This window comes from Heterodontus francisci, chromosome 37 (genome assembly GCF_036365525.1).
Source record: "Heterodontus francisci isolate sHetFra1 chromosome 37, sHetFra1.hap1, whole genome shotgun sequence".
In the NCBI taxonomy this organism is placed as follows: Eukaryota; Metazoa; Chordata; class Chondrichthyes; order Heterodontiformes; family Heterodontidae; genus Heterodontus; species Heterodontus francisci.
Window position 1 is genome coordinate 17,073,227 of NC_090407.1, and position 12,428 is coordinate 17,085,654.

Below are 12,428 nucleotides of genomic sequence, written 5' to 3' on the forward strand. Positions count from 1 at the left end.
GCTGGAAATTTCTTTTTATTTGTTTCATGGGATATGGGCATCATTAGCTAGGCCAGCATTTATTGCCCATCCCGAATTGTCATTGAGAAGGTGGTGGTGAGCCGCCTTAAACTGCTGTAGTCCATCTGGTGCAGGTATACTACAGTGCTGTTTGGCAGGGAGTTCCTAAATCTGAAATAAAAGCAGCAAATACTGGAAATACTCAGCAGGTCAGGCAGCACCTGTAGAGAGAGAAACAGAGTTAACGCTTCAGGTCAATGACCTTTCATCAGAACATTGACCTAAAATGTTAACTCCGTTTCTCTCTTCGCAGGTGCTTGCAGACCTGCTTTTATCTCTCTCTGTTTTCCCAGAGCAGTTGGAAGAATTTGCCAAATGGTCAAATTGCTCGAGCGTAAGACTCAATGGACTCCAGTAACCTTGTAGGAGCTTTAGGACCAGCAGGAGGCCATTCAGCCCCTCCAGCCTATTCAGCCATTCAATTAGATCACTGCTGATCTGTACCTCAACTCCATTTGCTCACCTTTGTTCCATATCCCTTGATACCCTTAACTAACTAAAATCTATCAATCTCACTCTTGAAAGCCCCAGCACCCACAGCCTTTTGGGGGAGAGAATTTCAGATTTCAACCACCCTATTTTAACACCTCGATCAGACCATCCTCAATCTTCTGGACTCATGACGAGTGTGCTTTCTTTTCTTTCTTGAGCCAGCCCACACTATCACTCGCCAGATAGGAAGGTATGTGACCTATTGTCTGGCGGATGCTTGTGCTGTTGTGAAACAGGCCTCAAGGAGATCCAAAGGTGGAGAGACACCTAGTACACGCATCGTATCCTCCTCCAGCAACAAGGCTGAGATCAGGAACTTGACTTGTGAATGATCACGTACCATCCCAGGCCCTGCCATCCTGTGCCACACCACATTAGGGTTTTAACACACTGTGCCAGCACTTCATCCGCACATAGTTTTGGGTAAAGCCAAACATTTGGTCTGCAGTGTCTGGTCAGCTGTTCTAAAAGGGCTTGCTTATTTCATTCTTGTGATAGAACTGAGAGATTATAACTATCAGCCTGGGGCTCTGCTCCCTACAAAAGGGAAGGCTGAGAGGTGGCCGAATAGAGGTCTTTATACTTATGAAGGGGTTTGATTGGGTAGACATGAGATGTTTCCACTTGGGGAAGAGTCCAAAACCACGGGTCACAAATATAAGATATTCACAAATAAATGCAATTAAAAAATGCAGGAGAAACTTCTTTAGCCTGAGAATGGTGAGAAGGTGGAACTCACTATCATATGGAGTAGTTGAGGCAAAAAGCATAGATGCCTTTAAGGGGAAGCTATATAAGTACATGAGGTGAAAGGAACAGAAGAATATGCTGGTAGGGTGAGATAAAGTAAGGTGGGAGGAGGCCCGTGTGGATCATAAACACCAACATGGCCTGTTTCTGTGATGTAAATTTGATGTAATTCTATGACACAATAAATTGTCAGCAAACTTCATTTGACTACCCACACGCCAAGAGAACTTGACTTGGTTGATCAATCCATGCTAGAGAGTTTGTAAAATAACAAGAACAGGATCCACTATTTGATAAGTTATTTCTCTCTTAAATGCACATTGTCTGGGGATTAAAGGCAGATAATTCCTGAAGTCAGGAATTGTAGGCCTGTAACTGTTCTGGTAATGCGGCCCTGAATCCCCTGCTTCCCTCCCATCCCACATGCAGGTTGATCTGGAATTCTAGGTTTTAACTCAAAACATTTTAATCACAAAATTCATGGAATATAAAAAGCCAAGAGGTGATGAGGAGCCTACACAAAACCCTAATAAGACCTCAGTTAGAGTTATGTGTGCAGTATTGAGCTCCACACTATAAGATGATATTTTGAGACGGTACAGTCCACATTTATTGCGAGCTGTCTGGTATGAAGAAATACTTCCAAAAAAATTGGCAATCTTTTCATTCGAACTATGGGATGATGTAACAAAGTGTTTTAAAATATGATAAGAGGCACAGGGTAGAGAGAAGCCGTCTGTTTCCAATGGTTGAGGGGTCAGGAACGAGGTGGGCCATAGATAAAAGACTAAGTGTAAAAGATTTAAAACAGAGGGCAGGAGAAACTGCTTCACACAAAAGGGTAGATCTTAACTTCAATTGAAATAATAACTGGCAGTGATGTGATGTATAGCAGGCTGCCGACTCACTGTCACTCATTTTACACTGTCGCACAGAATCAGGATCTACTCTAGAGAGCTTTGAGGCTGTGGAATTCACTTCCAGGGTTAGTGATTGAGACAGAAAGTATGGGGGGGTTGGTGGGTGGCACATTTTTACAGGCAGGGGGAGGAGGGTTTGGATGCTTGCAGGGAGCTAAATTCCTAAAATTGACGTCGGGTTGGGAACCCAAAATCATCCCGCCCTCGAGCAGGTTTGAAGGCGAGCAGGGAACCCCCATGCAGCTGTTGGGTAAGTCATCTAAATATTCAAAAATGTCAATAAGTTCTGCTTTACCCAAGAATTCTGCCTTTAACAGCCGGAGAGTCTATTTCCTGAGCTGTCAGCAACTCGCCAGGGTCACCGAGGCGAGTGCACTGCAAGGAATGCTTCTTCAGTGAAACTGACAGGCTGGGAAGTCTTTTATCAGTGAACTGATGAGCTGCAGCCATGGCCAGGTGAGAGGCGGCTGCTGCTCACAGGACTTCTTTTCAGAGAGTGTTATCAGTGCTTGACAGGTGATTGTCAACGTCTTGGAAGTCACTTCACCTGTCTTGCACTTCAGTCACTTTCTATGCACTTTCCTGCTGCCAGTCTTCACCATGGCATGGGAGAAACTTTTGTAGCTCTACCTTGCACCTCTGATGAACAGCAGGAGAAGCAGAAACACCAACAGTAGCAGGAGCAACATCAGCATCAGGTGCCTTCTCCTCAGCCACATTCCACTCCACAGGGCAAAGGGGATGGACTCAGAGATCCAGCTGCAAGGAGACAACACAGGGTCTGCAGGCAGAAGATCAGCTCTCTCGACACTGTAAGCACTAGTTCCTCAGGAGACATAGGCTTTCATTGCAGGTCGTTGCTGACATCTGCACCCTCCTGAAACAAGACCTCCTTCCCAGTGGGCCAGGTGGGCACACATTGCCAGTAGCTGTCAAGGTTCCTGTCACTGGAGGGCCACCCCCCCTAGTCTCTGCCTCTCCTCAAAGTTGTGTGCTCTCTTCTCCTGCAAGGAGAGAAAGCAGAGGGTTATGAGTGCTAGAAATGGTTTGAGTAGATAGCAGGGAAGGACAACATTTGTGGATGGTGAATGTGCGGCATGGGTGCGAGAGGGCAATAAGATGAGGGTGAGTGTGAGTGTTGGCTGTTCAGATGGGGATATGAGGTGCCTGGAGAGAGAGAGGTGTGTTGTCCTGAGGAGCACTGTGCAGGAGAATGCTGGGAAAGTCAAAGTGTGGGGCTTGCCACATCAAAGTGCTATGCTACTCCCCTTTCCTGTCTTCCTGAGCTCCTGGATCCTCTTGGTGCACTGTCTTCAGGTTGGAAGGGCCAGACTTCTGCTGCTGACTTTCTCTGTCACTTCCATCCATTCCTGCCTAGTTGTGGAGGTGGTCCTCTTCCGTCCTTCTTTGGGAAAGATCACCTCACTGCAGTCCCTCAAATCCCACAGCAGGACCTCCAGCTAACAGTGGGACCCCCATGGAGCAGCCTTCCCCGGTCTCCTCTCCATTCCTGTGGTTGCTGCAGCCTCAAAAATCCATGTGTAGGTGAGCCATTGTAGCCCATGCCATGGTCCCTTTAATTAGAAATCCTTCCTTTGACAGATCCAGCGTGTGATCCCACCCACCCTCCCTGATTGGTTGGGGAATCCAGAAGTGGCATGCTAATGCCATGGCCTGGTTAAAGAGCTGGTACAGAGTCCAATGGTTCTGCTGTTTCATAAGTTATGAAAATTCTGCCCCAGGCCAACGTTAAAGATTAGATTGGATAGGCTGGTGAAAGAAAATGGTGTTGAAGGGAGGGAACAGGGTTGATAGATGTGGTTGGGACTATTGTCTTGTGTGGAGAGTAAATACTGACATGGACAGGGGGCCAAATAACCTGCTTATGTTGTATTGACCAAAGGCTCAGCCCCTATGGATGAGACGCCAAACAACAATTAGATGCTTCCCCGAGAGGGAAACTTGGAGCTAAGCCTACCTGTCAACCGGCAGCAGAAACCACTTGTTGCTGAAACCCTCATCCATGCCTTTGTTACCTCTAGATTTGACTATTCCAATGTTCTCCTGGTAGACCTCCCAGCTTGTACCCTTTGTAAACTTGAGTTCATCCAAAACTCTGCTGCCCATGTCCTATCTCACACGAAGTCCCGTTCACCCATCACCCCTGTGCTCTCCCGCCTACTTTGCCTCCTGCTCTGGCACCAACTCAATTTTTAAATTCTCATCCTTGTTTTCAAATTCCTCCCTGGCCTCATCCCTTCCCTATCTCTGTAAACTTCTTACAGCCCTACAACTCTCCAATATCTCCGCGCTCCTCCAATTCTGACCTTGCCCATCCCCAATTTTAATTGCTCCACCATTGGTGGCTGTGCCTTCAGCTGACAAGGTCCCAAGCTCTGGAATTCCCTCTCTCCACTGAAGTGATTTATGACTTTAAATCCTTATAAGGATTAAACTGACTCAAGCGTACATCCCTATGAATCTGCTTTCACTAAGTTCAAACCGGACAAATTCTTATAGATACTTATTTGGGCCCAAGGGACTGAATTAGTCTTCCCTCAAAGAAAGAAAACTAACAGAGAATATTACCATCTTTCGGATAGCCTATTTTTAAATAATTAATATATCCCAGATATTATAAGGGTCTGGGAAACTCTCTTCAATATGTATCTCTCCACTTAAAGAGACACAGAGAGGGGATTCTTGTAGTTGTATACAGAATGCTACATGAGACAATTTATTAACTTTTATATATTTATTAAAGAATTGAACATGCAATACACTTTAAGTGGATAAGTATACCACAATATCAAAGATTGCTGAGAGATGTAACACATAATCTTATTTCTAAAATAGAATCCAAAAGTTCAACCTTGATATTATCTTAGAACTTTTACCTTAAATTCCCCAAGTAAGCCATAGGGTGAGAAGCATTGATGAGGAATTCAATACTCCTAGTTTTTTGTTTCAAAAACCCTCACGTTTATACTGCTTCTAAACTATCATCTGACATTTTAGAATATAGGTGTTACCTTTCTGTGTGAGTTTTTCCTGCTTTTGACATTCACATATGGTAATATCATTAGCTACCACCCCCACTTAATGTTTTTGCTGGAAAGCCTCTGCTTTTGAAGTTGTGAGCATTTATCTGGTCAAAATGTTTATAAGTGGGTTTACTTAGCATCTGTTTTCATAAGTACCATTTCAGTTTGTTATTTTATTATCTATAATTATTTTTTATGGTACCTTGAACTCTTGTTTTGAATCGGTCTGTCTACATCACCAACACTATCAACTAATTAAGTTTATAACTACCTCTTACTGATGTCACACAGCATGTTTCAACGTGGGTCATGTTCCAATTCCATTGTAGCAGAAACCTTGAAAGACCTTGGAATTTTTAACTCTACCTTCTTAAAGGGGAATTTCAATGAGTCTTAAAAACTGACCATTTATTCAATCTCTAATTCAAAAAGGTGTAATATATTAACTATATCTAAATTCTACTTAATTAAGCCTATTGTGTTTCATCACACCACCTCTCTCTCCACCTCTAAGACGCAACATAAAACCTATCCCTGACCAAGCTTTTGGTCACCTGTCTCCTTTTATGGCGAAGTGTCACATTTTGATTGATAACGCTCCTGTGAAGCGCCTTAGAACAAAGGCGCTATATAAAGACAGATTGTTGTTGCTATTGTTTCTAGAGTGGAGCTAGCAGATCCCTGAAAGCAGGATATGTGCCCACTCTCCAGGCTGTGGTAGAATGTTGCAGAGAGGTTGGCGGAGCTGGGGGGAAAAAAAATTATTTACAGCTCACAAAAAATTCAGAAAGATCAGCAAAGCCAAACTTTATATCAAGTAGAAGCCAACAGCAGTAAGTATGTGGCTCTCAGCCATAATTGCTTCTATCTCCCATTGTGCTCCCAGTTCCCTTTGCTTCCTTCATACCCCTTCCTTGGTGTTTCGTAAAGATGCGGAGATTTCAATATGTTTTTATTCATATTTTCTTTAGCCCACGTCATCAATGCCAGCCTGTTTGCTATACAATGGGGTTAATTTTGATTTTGTGATAGTATATTTATGAATATATTAAAATTACCCCATGAATGTAAAACAAACTGCAAGTGGATGCAAAATCACTAACTCCCAATGGGCCAAAGGGCCTCTTTCTGTGCCCTAAATCTTCCTGTGTTTCTTTGTTTTCCCCTGGTTCATTAGAATATCAGTATCTAAACAGTCAATGGGTTGGCCTTCTGTTTGCTCAAAGGGTCTCCTGTTAGTCTTCACCACAGACTCTACAACAGCATCATTACCCTCATGAAGAAATATCCACTGGAGCCAAAATATATCAAAGTTTTTGCATAACAAACTCCTTGGGTGACAGTCTTAGTTCATCACCTCAGAAAGTTCCCATCATTGACAGGCCTGTAACCCACAGCAGCTCAGCCTCGATGTTACACAGCTCAAAATGTTCTCTCCTGACAAAACCAGGTTTGCATGACAGACTCTGTAATTGTGCTGCTGAGCGTTTCACAGTGCGAGTGGGCACAGTCCAAACATTTCACACACCCACTGTTACCTTTACTGAAACTCTGGTGACTACACTGCTAAAAATAACCTGGTGGCCTATAGACAACTTAAAGGTAACAACAGTATGAAACTGAAAGGTGTGATTTACCATCTTGATGCACGCATGTATATGTGAGTGTATTTACACGTGTATATTTGTGTGTATTTATGCATGTGTAAGTGCTTATGTGTGTGTGTTGTGTGTGTGCTTATGCAGTGTGTTTATATAGTATGTGTGTTTGTGCAGTGTTTATATTGTGTGTGTGCTGTGTGTTGTGTGTGTTTATGCAGTGTTTATATTGTGTGTGTGCGTGTTTATGCAGTGTGTTTGTATAGTGTGTGTGTTTGTGCAGTGTTTATATTGTGTGTGTGCTGTGTGTTGTGTGTGTTTATGCAGTGTTTATATTGTGTGTGTGCTGTGTGTTGTGTGTGTTTATGCAGTGTTTATATTGTGTGTGTGCTGTGTGTTGTGTGTGTTTATGCAGTGTGTTTATATTGTGTGTATGCCGTGTGTTGTGTGTGTTTATGCAGCATTTATATTGTGTGTGTGTTGTGTGTTTATGCAGTGTTTATATTGTGTGTATGCCGTGTGTTGTGTGTTTATGCAGTGTTTATATTGTGTGTATGCCGTGTGTTGTGTGTTTATGCAGTGTTTATATTGTGTGTATGCCGTGTGTTGTGTGTGTTTATGCAGTGTGTTTATATTGTGTGTGTGTTTGCTTTGTGTTGTATGTGTTTATGCAGTGTGTTTATATTGTGTGTGTGTTTGCTTTGTGTTGTGTGTGTTTATGCAGTGTGTTTATATTGTGTGTGTGTTTGCTTTGTGTTGTGTGTGTTTATGCAGTGTGTTTATATTGTGTGTGTGTTTGCTTTGTGTCGTGTGTGTTTATGCAGTGTGTTTATATAGTGTGTGTGTTTATGCAATGTTTATATTGTGTGTGTGTGCATTCTGTGTGTTGTGTGTCCTTATGCAGTGTTTACATTGTGTGTTTGTGCTGTGTGTTGTGTGTGTTTATGCAGTGTGTTTATATTGTGGGTGTGTTAGCTTTGTGTTGTGTGTGTTTATGCAGTGTGTTTATATTGTGTGTGTGTTTGCTTTGTGTTGTGTGTGTTTATGCAGTGTGTTTATATTGTGTGTGTGTGTTTGTGCTGTGTGTTGTGTGTGTTTATGCAATGTGTTTATATTGTGTGTGTGTTTGCTTTGTGTTGTGTGTGTTTATGCAGTGTGTTTATATTGTGTGTGTGTGTTTGTGCTGTGTGTTGTGTGTGTTTATGCAATGTGTTTATATTGTGTGTGTGTTTGCTTTGTGTTGTGTGTGTTTATGCAGTGTGTTTATATTGTGTGTGTGTTTGCTTTGTGTTGTGTGTGTTTATGCAGTGTGTTTATATTGTGTGTGTGTTTGCTGTGTGTTGTGTGTGTTTATGCAGTGTGTTTATATTGTGTGTGTGTTTGCTTTGTGTTGTGTGTGTTTATGCAGTGTGTTTATATTGTGTGTGTGTGTTTGTGCTGTGTGTTGTGTGTGTTTATGCAATGTGTTTATATTGTGTGTGTGTTTGCTTTGTGTTGTGTGTGTTTATGCAGTGTGTTTATATTGTGTGTGTGTGTTTGTGCTGTGTGTTGTGTGTGTTTATGCAGTGTGTTTATATTGTGTGTGTGTTTGCTTTGTGTTGTGTGTGTTTATGCAGTGTGTTTATATTGTGTCGGTGTTTGTGCTGTGTGTTGTGTGTGTTTATGCAGTGTGTTTATATTGTGTCGGTGTTTGTGCTGTGTGTTGTGTGTGTTTATGCAGTGTGTTTATATTGTGTGTGTGTGTTTGCTTTGTGTTGTGTATGTTTATGCAGTGTGTTTATATTGTGTGTGTTTGCTTTGTGTTGTGTGTGTTTATGCTGTGTGTTGTGTGTGTTGTAAGTGTGTACCATGTTAACAATCTGTTGCAAGGTGCTGAATTTTGGGGGCCCTCTGACTTCGGGAATGGAGGCCAGGGTGGAGGGTGGGGTATCCTGAAAATACAGCGTTTGCCAGTGTGTCAGTTGCCGGATGCCATTCCTGGTGCCAGCGATTTTGAGGAAGGCCACCCACCTCCACGACACGGGCAGGCAATTATGATCATTAAGAGACTTGTTAAAGGTACGTTTAGGAGGTCGACCTCCAGTTCCGCAACACAACAGGGTGGGGTGGGGGGGCATATCAACTGCCTGGAGTAAGGCACACAGTGGCAGGTCAGGGTGTCAGCGCTCCTGGCAGGCCTACAGATCCTCCCTGCCTTGCTTAAAGCCAAAGACCATCCTGTAGAGAGGATCCCTCACACCACAAACAGTAGTAGCCTGGCTGCTTTTTTGTGTTTTCTTATTAACATTTTTAAGAAGTGTCTGAGAGTACACCTTTTTGAAGCATCCTCTCAGTTACTTACCTTGTACTGCAGCCAGGTGCTCCTCTGAAGCCGCAAGGTCTCTGGTTAGCCCTCCAGCTTCGAGAGCCCGTTCGCCACCTTTAATTAGTCAGGAAACCTGTCTCCATGCCAATCTTAACTTTAATCAGCTCCCCCCTCCAGAGGCGGGTTTCCGACCTGGAAACAACCCCAGCTTCTTTTTCCTGCCTCAGTGGTGAAAGTTCAGCCCTGTGATGACTGAATTAGCCTGTGTTCTTGTCCAACATTCATTGGCGTAACTTCTGACTCTGTCCAATGATGTAATGCAGGTGATAGTGAATCGGCTGCCTGTTAAACCTCACACATACTTTGAAGTCAGTGAAATAAATATCGGGTAATATGTAAAACTAGCTGCCGACGCGCTGTCATCTGTTTCACACCATCGCACAAAGTCTAAATTACCCTCATTCAGTCTGTGATGAACCAGACAGGATGTGTACACAGAGTCTGTTGATTATTCAACGGAAAATTGTTATTCATTTTTTGACTGATTTTTTATTGTGCTGTTAGTGTCTGGTATATTCATTTGTAACCATTTCCATCTTAAGCTTTGGTTCAAGAATTCACGATCATCATTTGTGTTTGATAAGTATAAAGGTCCTGCTGAGCTGGTTAACACACTCACTGCATTGAGCAGCATTAAGCCAGACGCTAAGCCCCAGCCTGAGTTAGAGTGTCATAGCTGAAAAGTGGGGTGGGCGGTGAAATTAGCCAGGGCCCTCTCTATACAGCGACGGTGAGCACATTTGGACATTGCGAGAGCACAGGGTTGGGCTCAGGTGTCAATATTCGGCCATCTGTTCCTGTTTGGGCTCACACAGAACCAACAGTTACCTCGAAGCTGCGAGCACTGCATCCCAGCTCTTTCAACGAGCCAGCACAACTATGACAGTCCGAATGGCCTCCTTCTGTACTGCATGAATCTATAACTCAAAGGACAGGATGGCAAAAACCTGGGGATGGCAGTGAGAAAGCAGCATCGGGTCATCAGGAGTCTTTAGCCAGTTTGAGGAGTTGAAGTTACAATCCTGCTGTCATCAATATATTTTGCTCCAGGCTACCTTTTTACTGGGGCACCTGGGTTTGAATCCAAGCCAGACAAAGTAGGGAGGTTCCTTTTTCGCACCAGTGCCCAGAGGTGCCTTACTGATAGCATCAATGTACAACTTGAATCACATTAACATTGATGCTACATTGGTCATTGTGAATCAGAGGGATTCTACACTGATAATGCACAGGGAAGACCCACTGACACTGGAGTATTGATAGCTAGCGTAAATCATTGACAGTAACACTGCTCCTGTTGTGTCACTGGGTACTGAGACACATTGACACCTTGCTATTGTTACTGTTTGAAATAGTCTCCTGAGGATCCCATCCAATTGAATGGTTACACTGAGCCCAGTAGGAATTATTGATGATTACAGCAACTTGCAGCAGGGGAGGTTAGGGGAAACTTCATAGGGTTGTTCAAAATTATGAAGGCTTTTGATAGAGCAGATAAATAGGTGTTTCCAGTGGCAGGAGGGTCAGTGACCAAAGGGCTTAGATTTAAGGTAACTGGCAAACTAACCAGAGGCAACATGAGGATAGATTTTTTTACACAGTGAGTTGTTGTGATCTGGATTGCGCTACCTGAAAGGGCGGTGGAAGCAGATTCAGTTGTAACTTTCAAAAAAGAATTGGATAAATACCTAAAGGGGGAAAATATTTGCAGGGCTATGGGGAAAGGGAGGGGGAAATGGTACTGATTGGATCGCTCTTTCAAAGAGCTGGCACAGGTATGATGGGCCAAATGGCCTCTTTCTGTGCTGTGAGATTCTATGATTCATTAGGCCCCAATTCAACATAGCCGCTGTTGGATATCAGGGTTGCCTTGAGGCTCAGATTGATTCTTAAACTCGGGCTTTTGTTTTGTTTTTGTTTGTCTTTTCCGCAGATCAAGCAAGTCATGGGATTAAAGGGCCTTTTCCACAGAAATCCAAAGCAAGCTTCGCTCGACAGTCATGTTGCTGTCCTGCTCACTCGCAAACACTCTTTTAGCAGCCAGATCCTCCGCAGGACTGCCAGTGCTCCCACCAAAGGGCACCAGAAGAGCAAAAAGGGCTTTCCTCAAATCGTTCTAGATACCAAAGACTGCAGTTCAGAGGGAGCGAGTGAGTCTGACGACACATCCCAGCCCCGGTTTGAGCAGGATGCTGAATGTGCTGAGACTGTTCTGGGAGGTGCTGAAAGGGCTGGCACCGATGGGGAAGTGCAGACAGAGGCCTTTAAAGGTAAGGGGACGAGCCAGGGGTCGGGGGAAGGTGAGAAGCCACGTGCGACTACGGGTGTGGTGTTTAGCGAGCCTTTAAGGCGGGCGCACCGAGTGCGCATACTGGACCCCGAGGAGCAGAGGCAAGGCGTGTTTACCAGGTGTGCCATAAATGGCTGCGGTAGGATTGGCATGGCCACCAATTGCATGAAATGCGTCATTGGTTCTAGGGAGAGCCCAGATCTAGAACGCAAGTGGAAGGAGCGTGTCCACCAGCCAGATTCCCTGGCAGCGGCCAAGCGGGCACGTCAGCGGGGTTCCTCCGAGAATGAGCGATTAATTCCCGCGGTCCAATGCCAACCCAAGCAAAGGTGGCGATGCCAGATTGTCCACGGTGTCGGCTGCAGCAGCGGAGAGGTCGACCAATTGGAGGTTGCCAGCAAGGGCTGCAACTCGCCTGAGTCTGAAAGCCTCGAGAATCTGAGCGGTCTGGAGCACTCGTATCACTTGCCGCAGAACCCTCAGAAGTGTGCAGGCACCCTTCAACGTGAAATGAACTCTTTGTTTGTACAAAAGATGGAGGAAATCCGAAGCAAGTCTCCAATCTTTTCCACGGGTAAGACCTGAATGGACCATTTTGTTGACCCATCTTTTGCTTTATAGATCGTCCGGTTCCTCTGGTCAGTATCTCCCGTGTCCAGCCGAACCCTAAACCCTCTGACTGACCCAGAACATCACGCCAACTATAGGTTTTGCCATCCGTTATCGCTTGAGAAAACTTGCACAACGTGGAAGTGGAACACTAAGTTAGAGCTGCTTATTTTCTAGTTTCTCATGCACTGCCCGCCTAGCGTTTTAAAGGATTCTTTTCTTTCTTTTCCCTTAAAGGATGTCTTCAAAATGGTTCAAACCTGCCAAATGTCTAGACGTTTTGGTGGGTGTATGGATTTA

At 44.2% G+C, this 12,428-nt stretch overlaps 1 protein-coding gene across 1 annotated transcript in view; it reads left to right on the forward strand.

Annotated features, from left to right (window-relative positions):
• Positions 1 to 12,428, forward strand: part of plch2a (phospholipase C, eta 2a) — a 346,627-nt gene that overhangs the window by 321,825 nt on the left and 12,374 nt on the right. Inside the window, exon 22 of the mRNA XM_068017174.1 lies at positions 11,163 to 11,499. Within this exon, the coding sequence (XP_067873275.1) occupies positions 11,163 to 11,499 (337 nt within the window). The remainder of the gene's footprint in view (positions 1 to 11,162; positions 11,500 to 12,428) is intronic.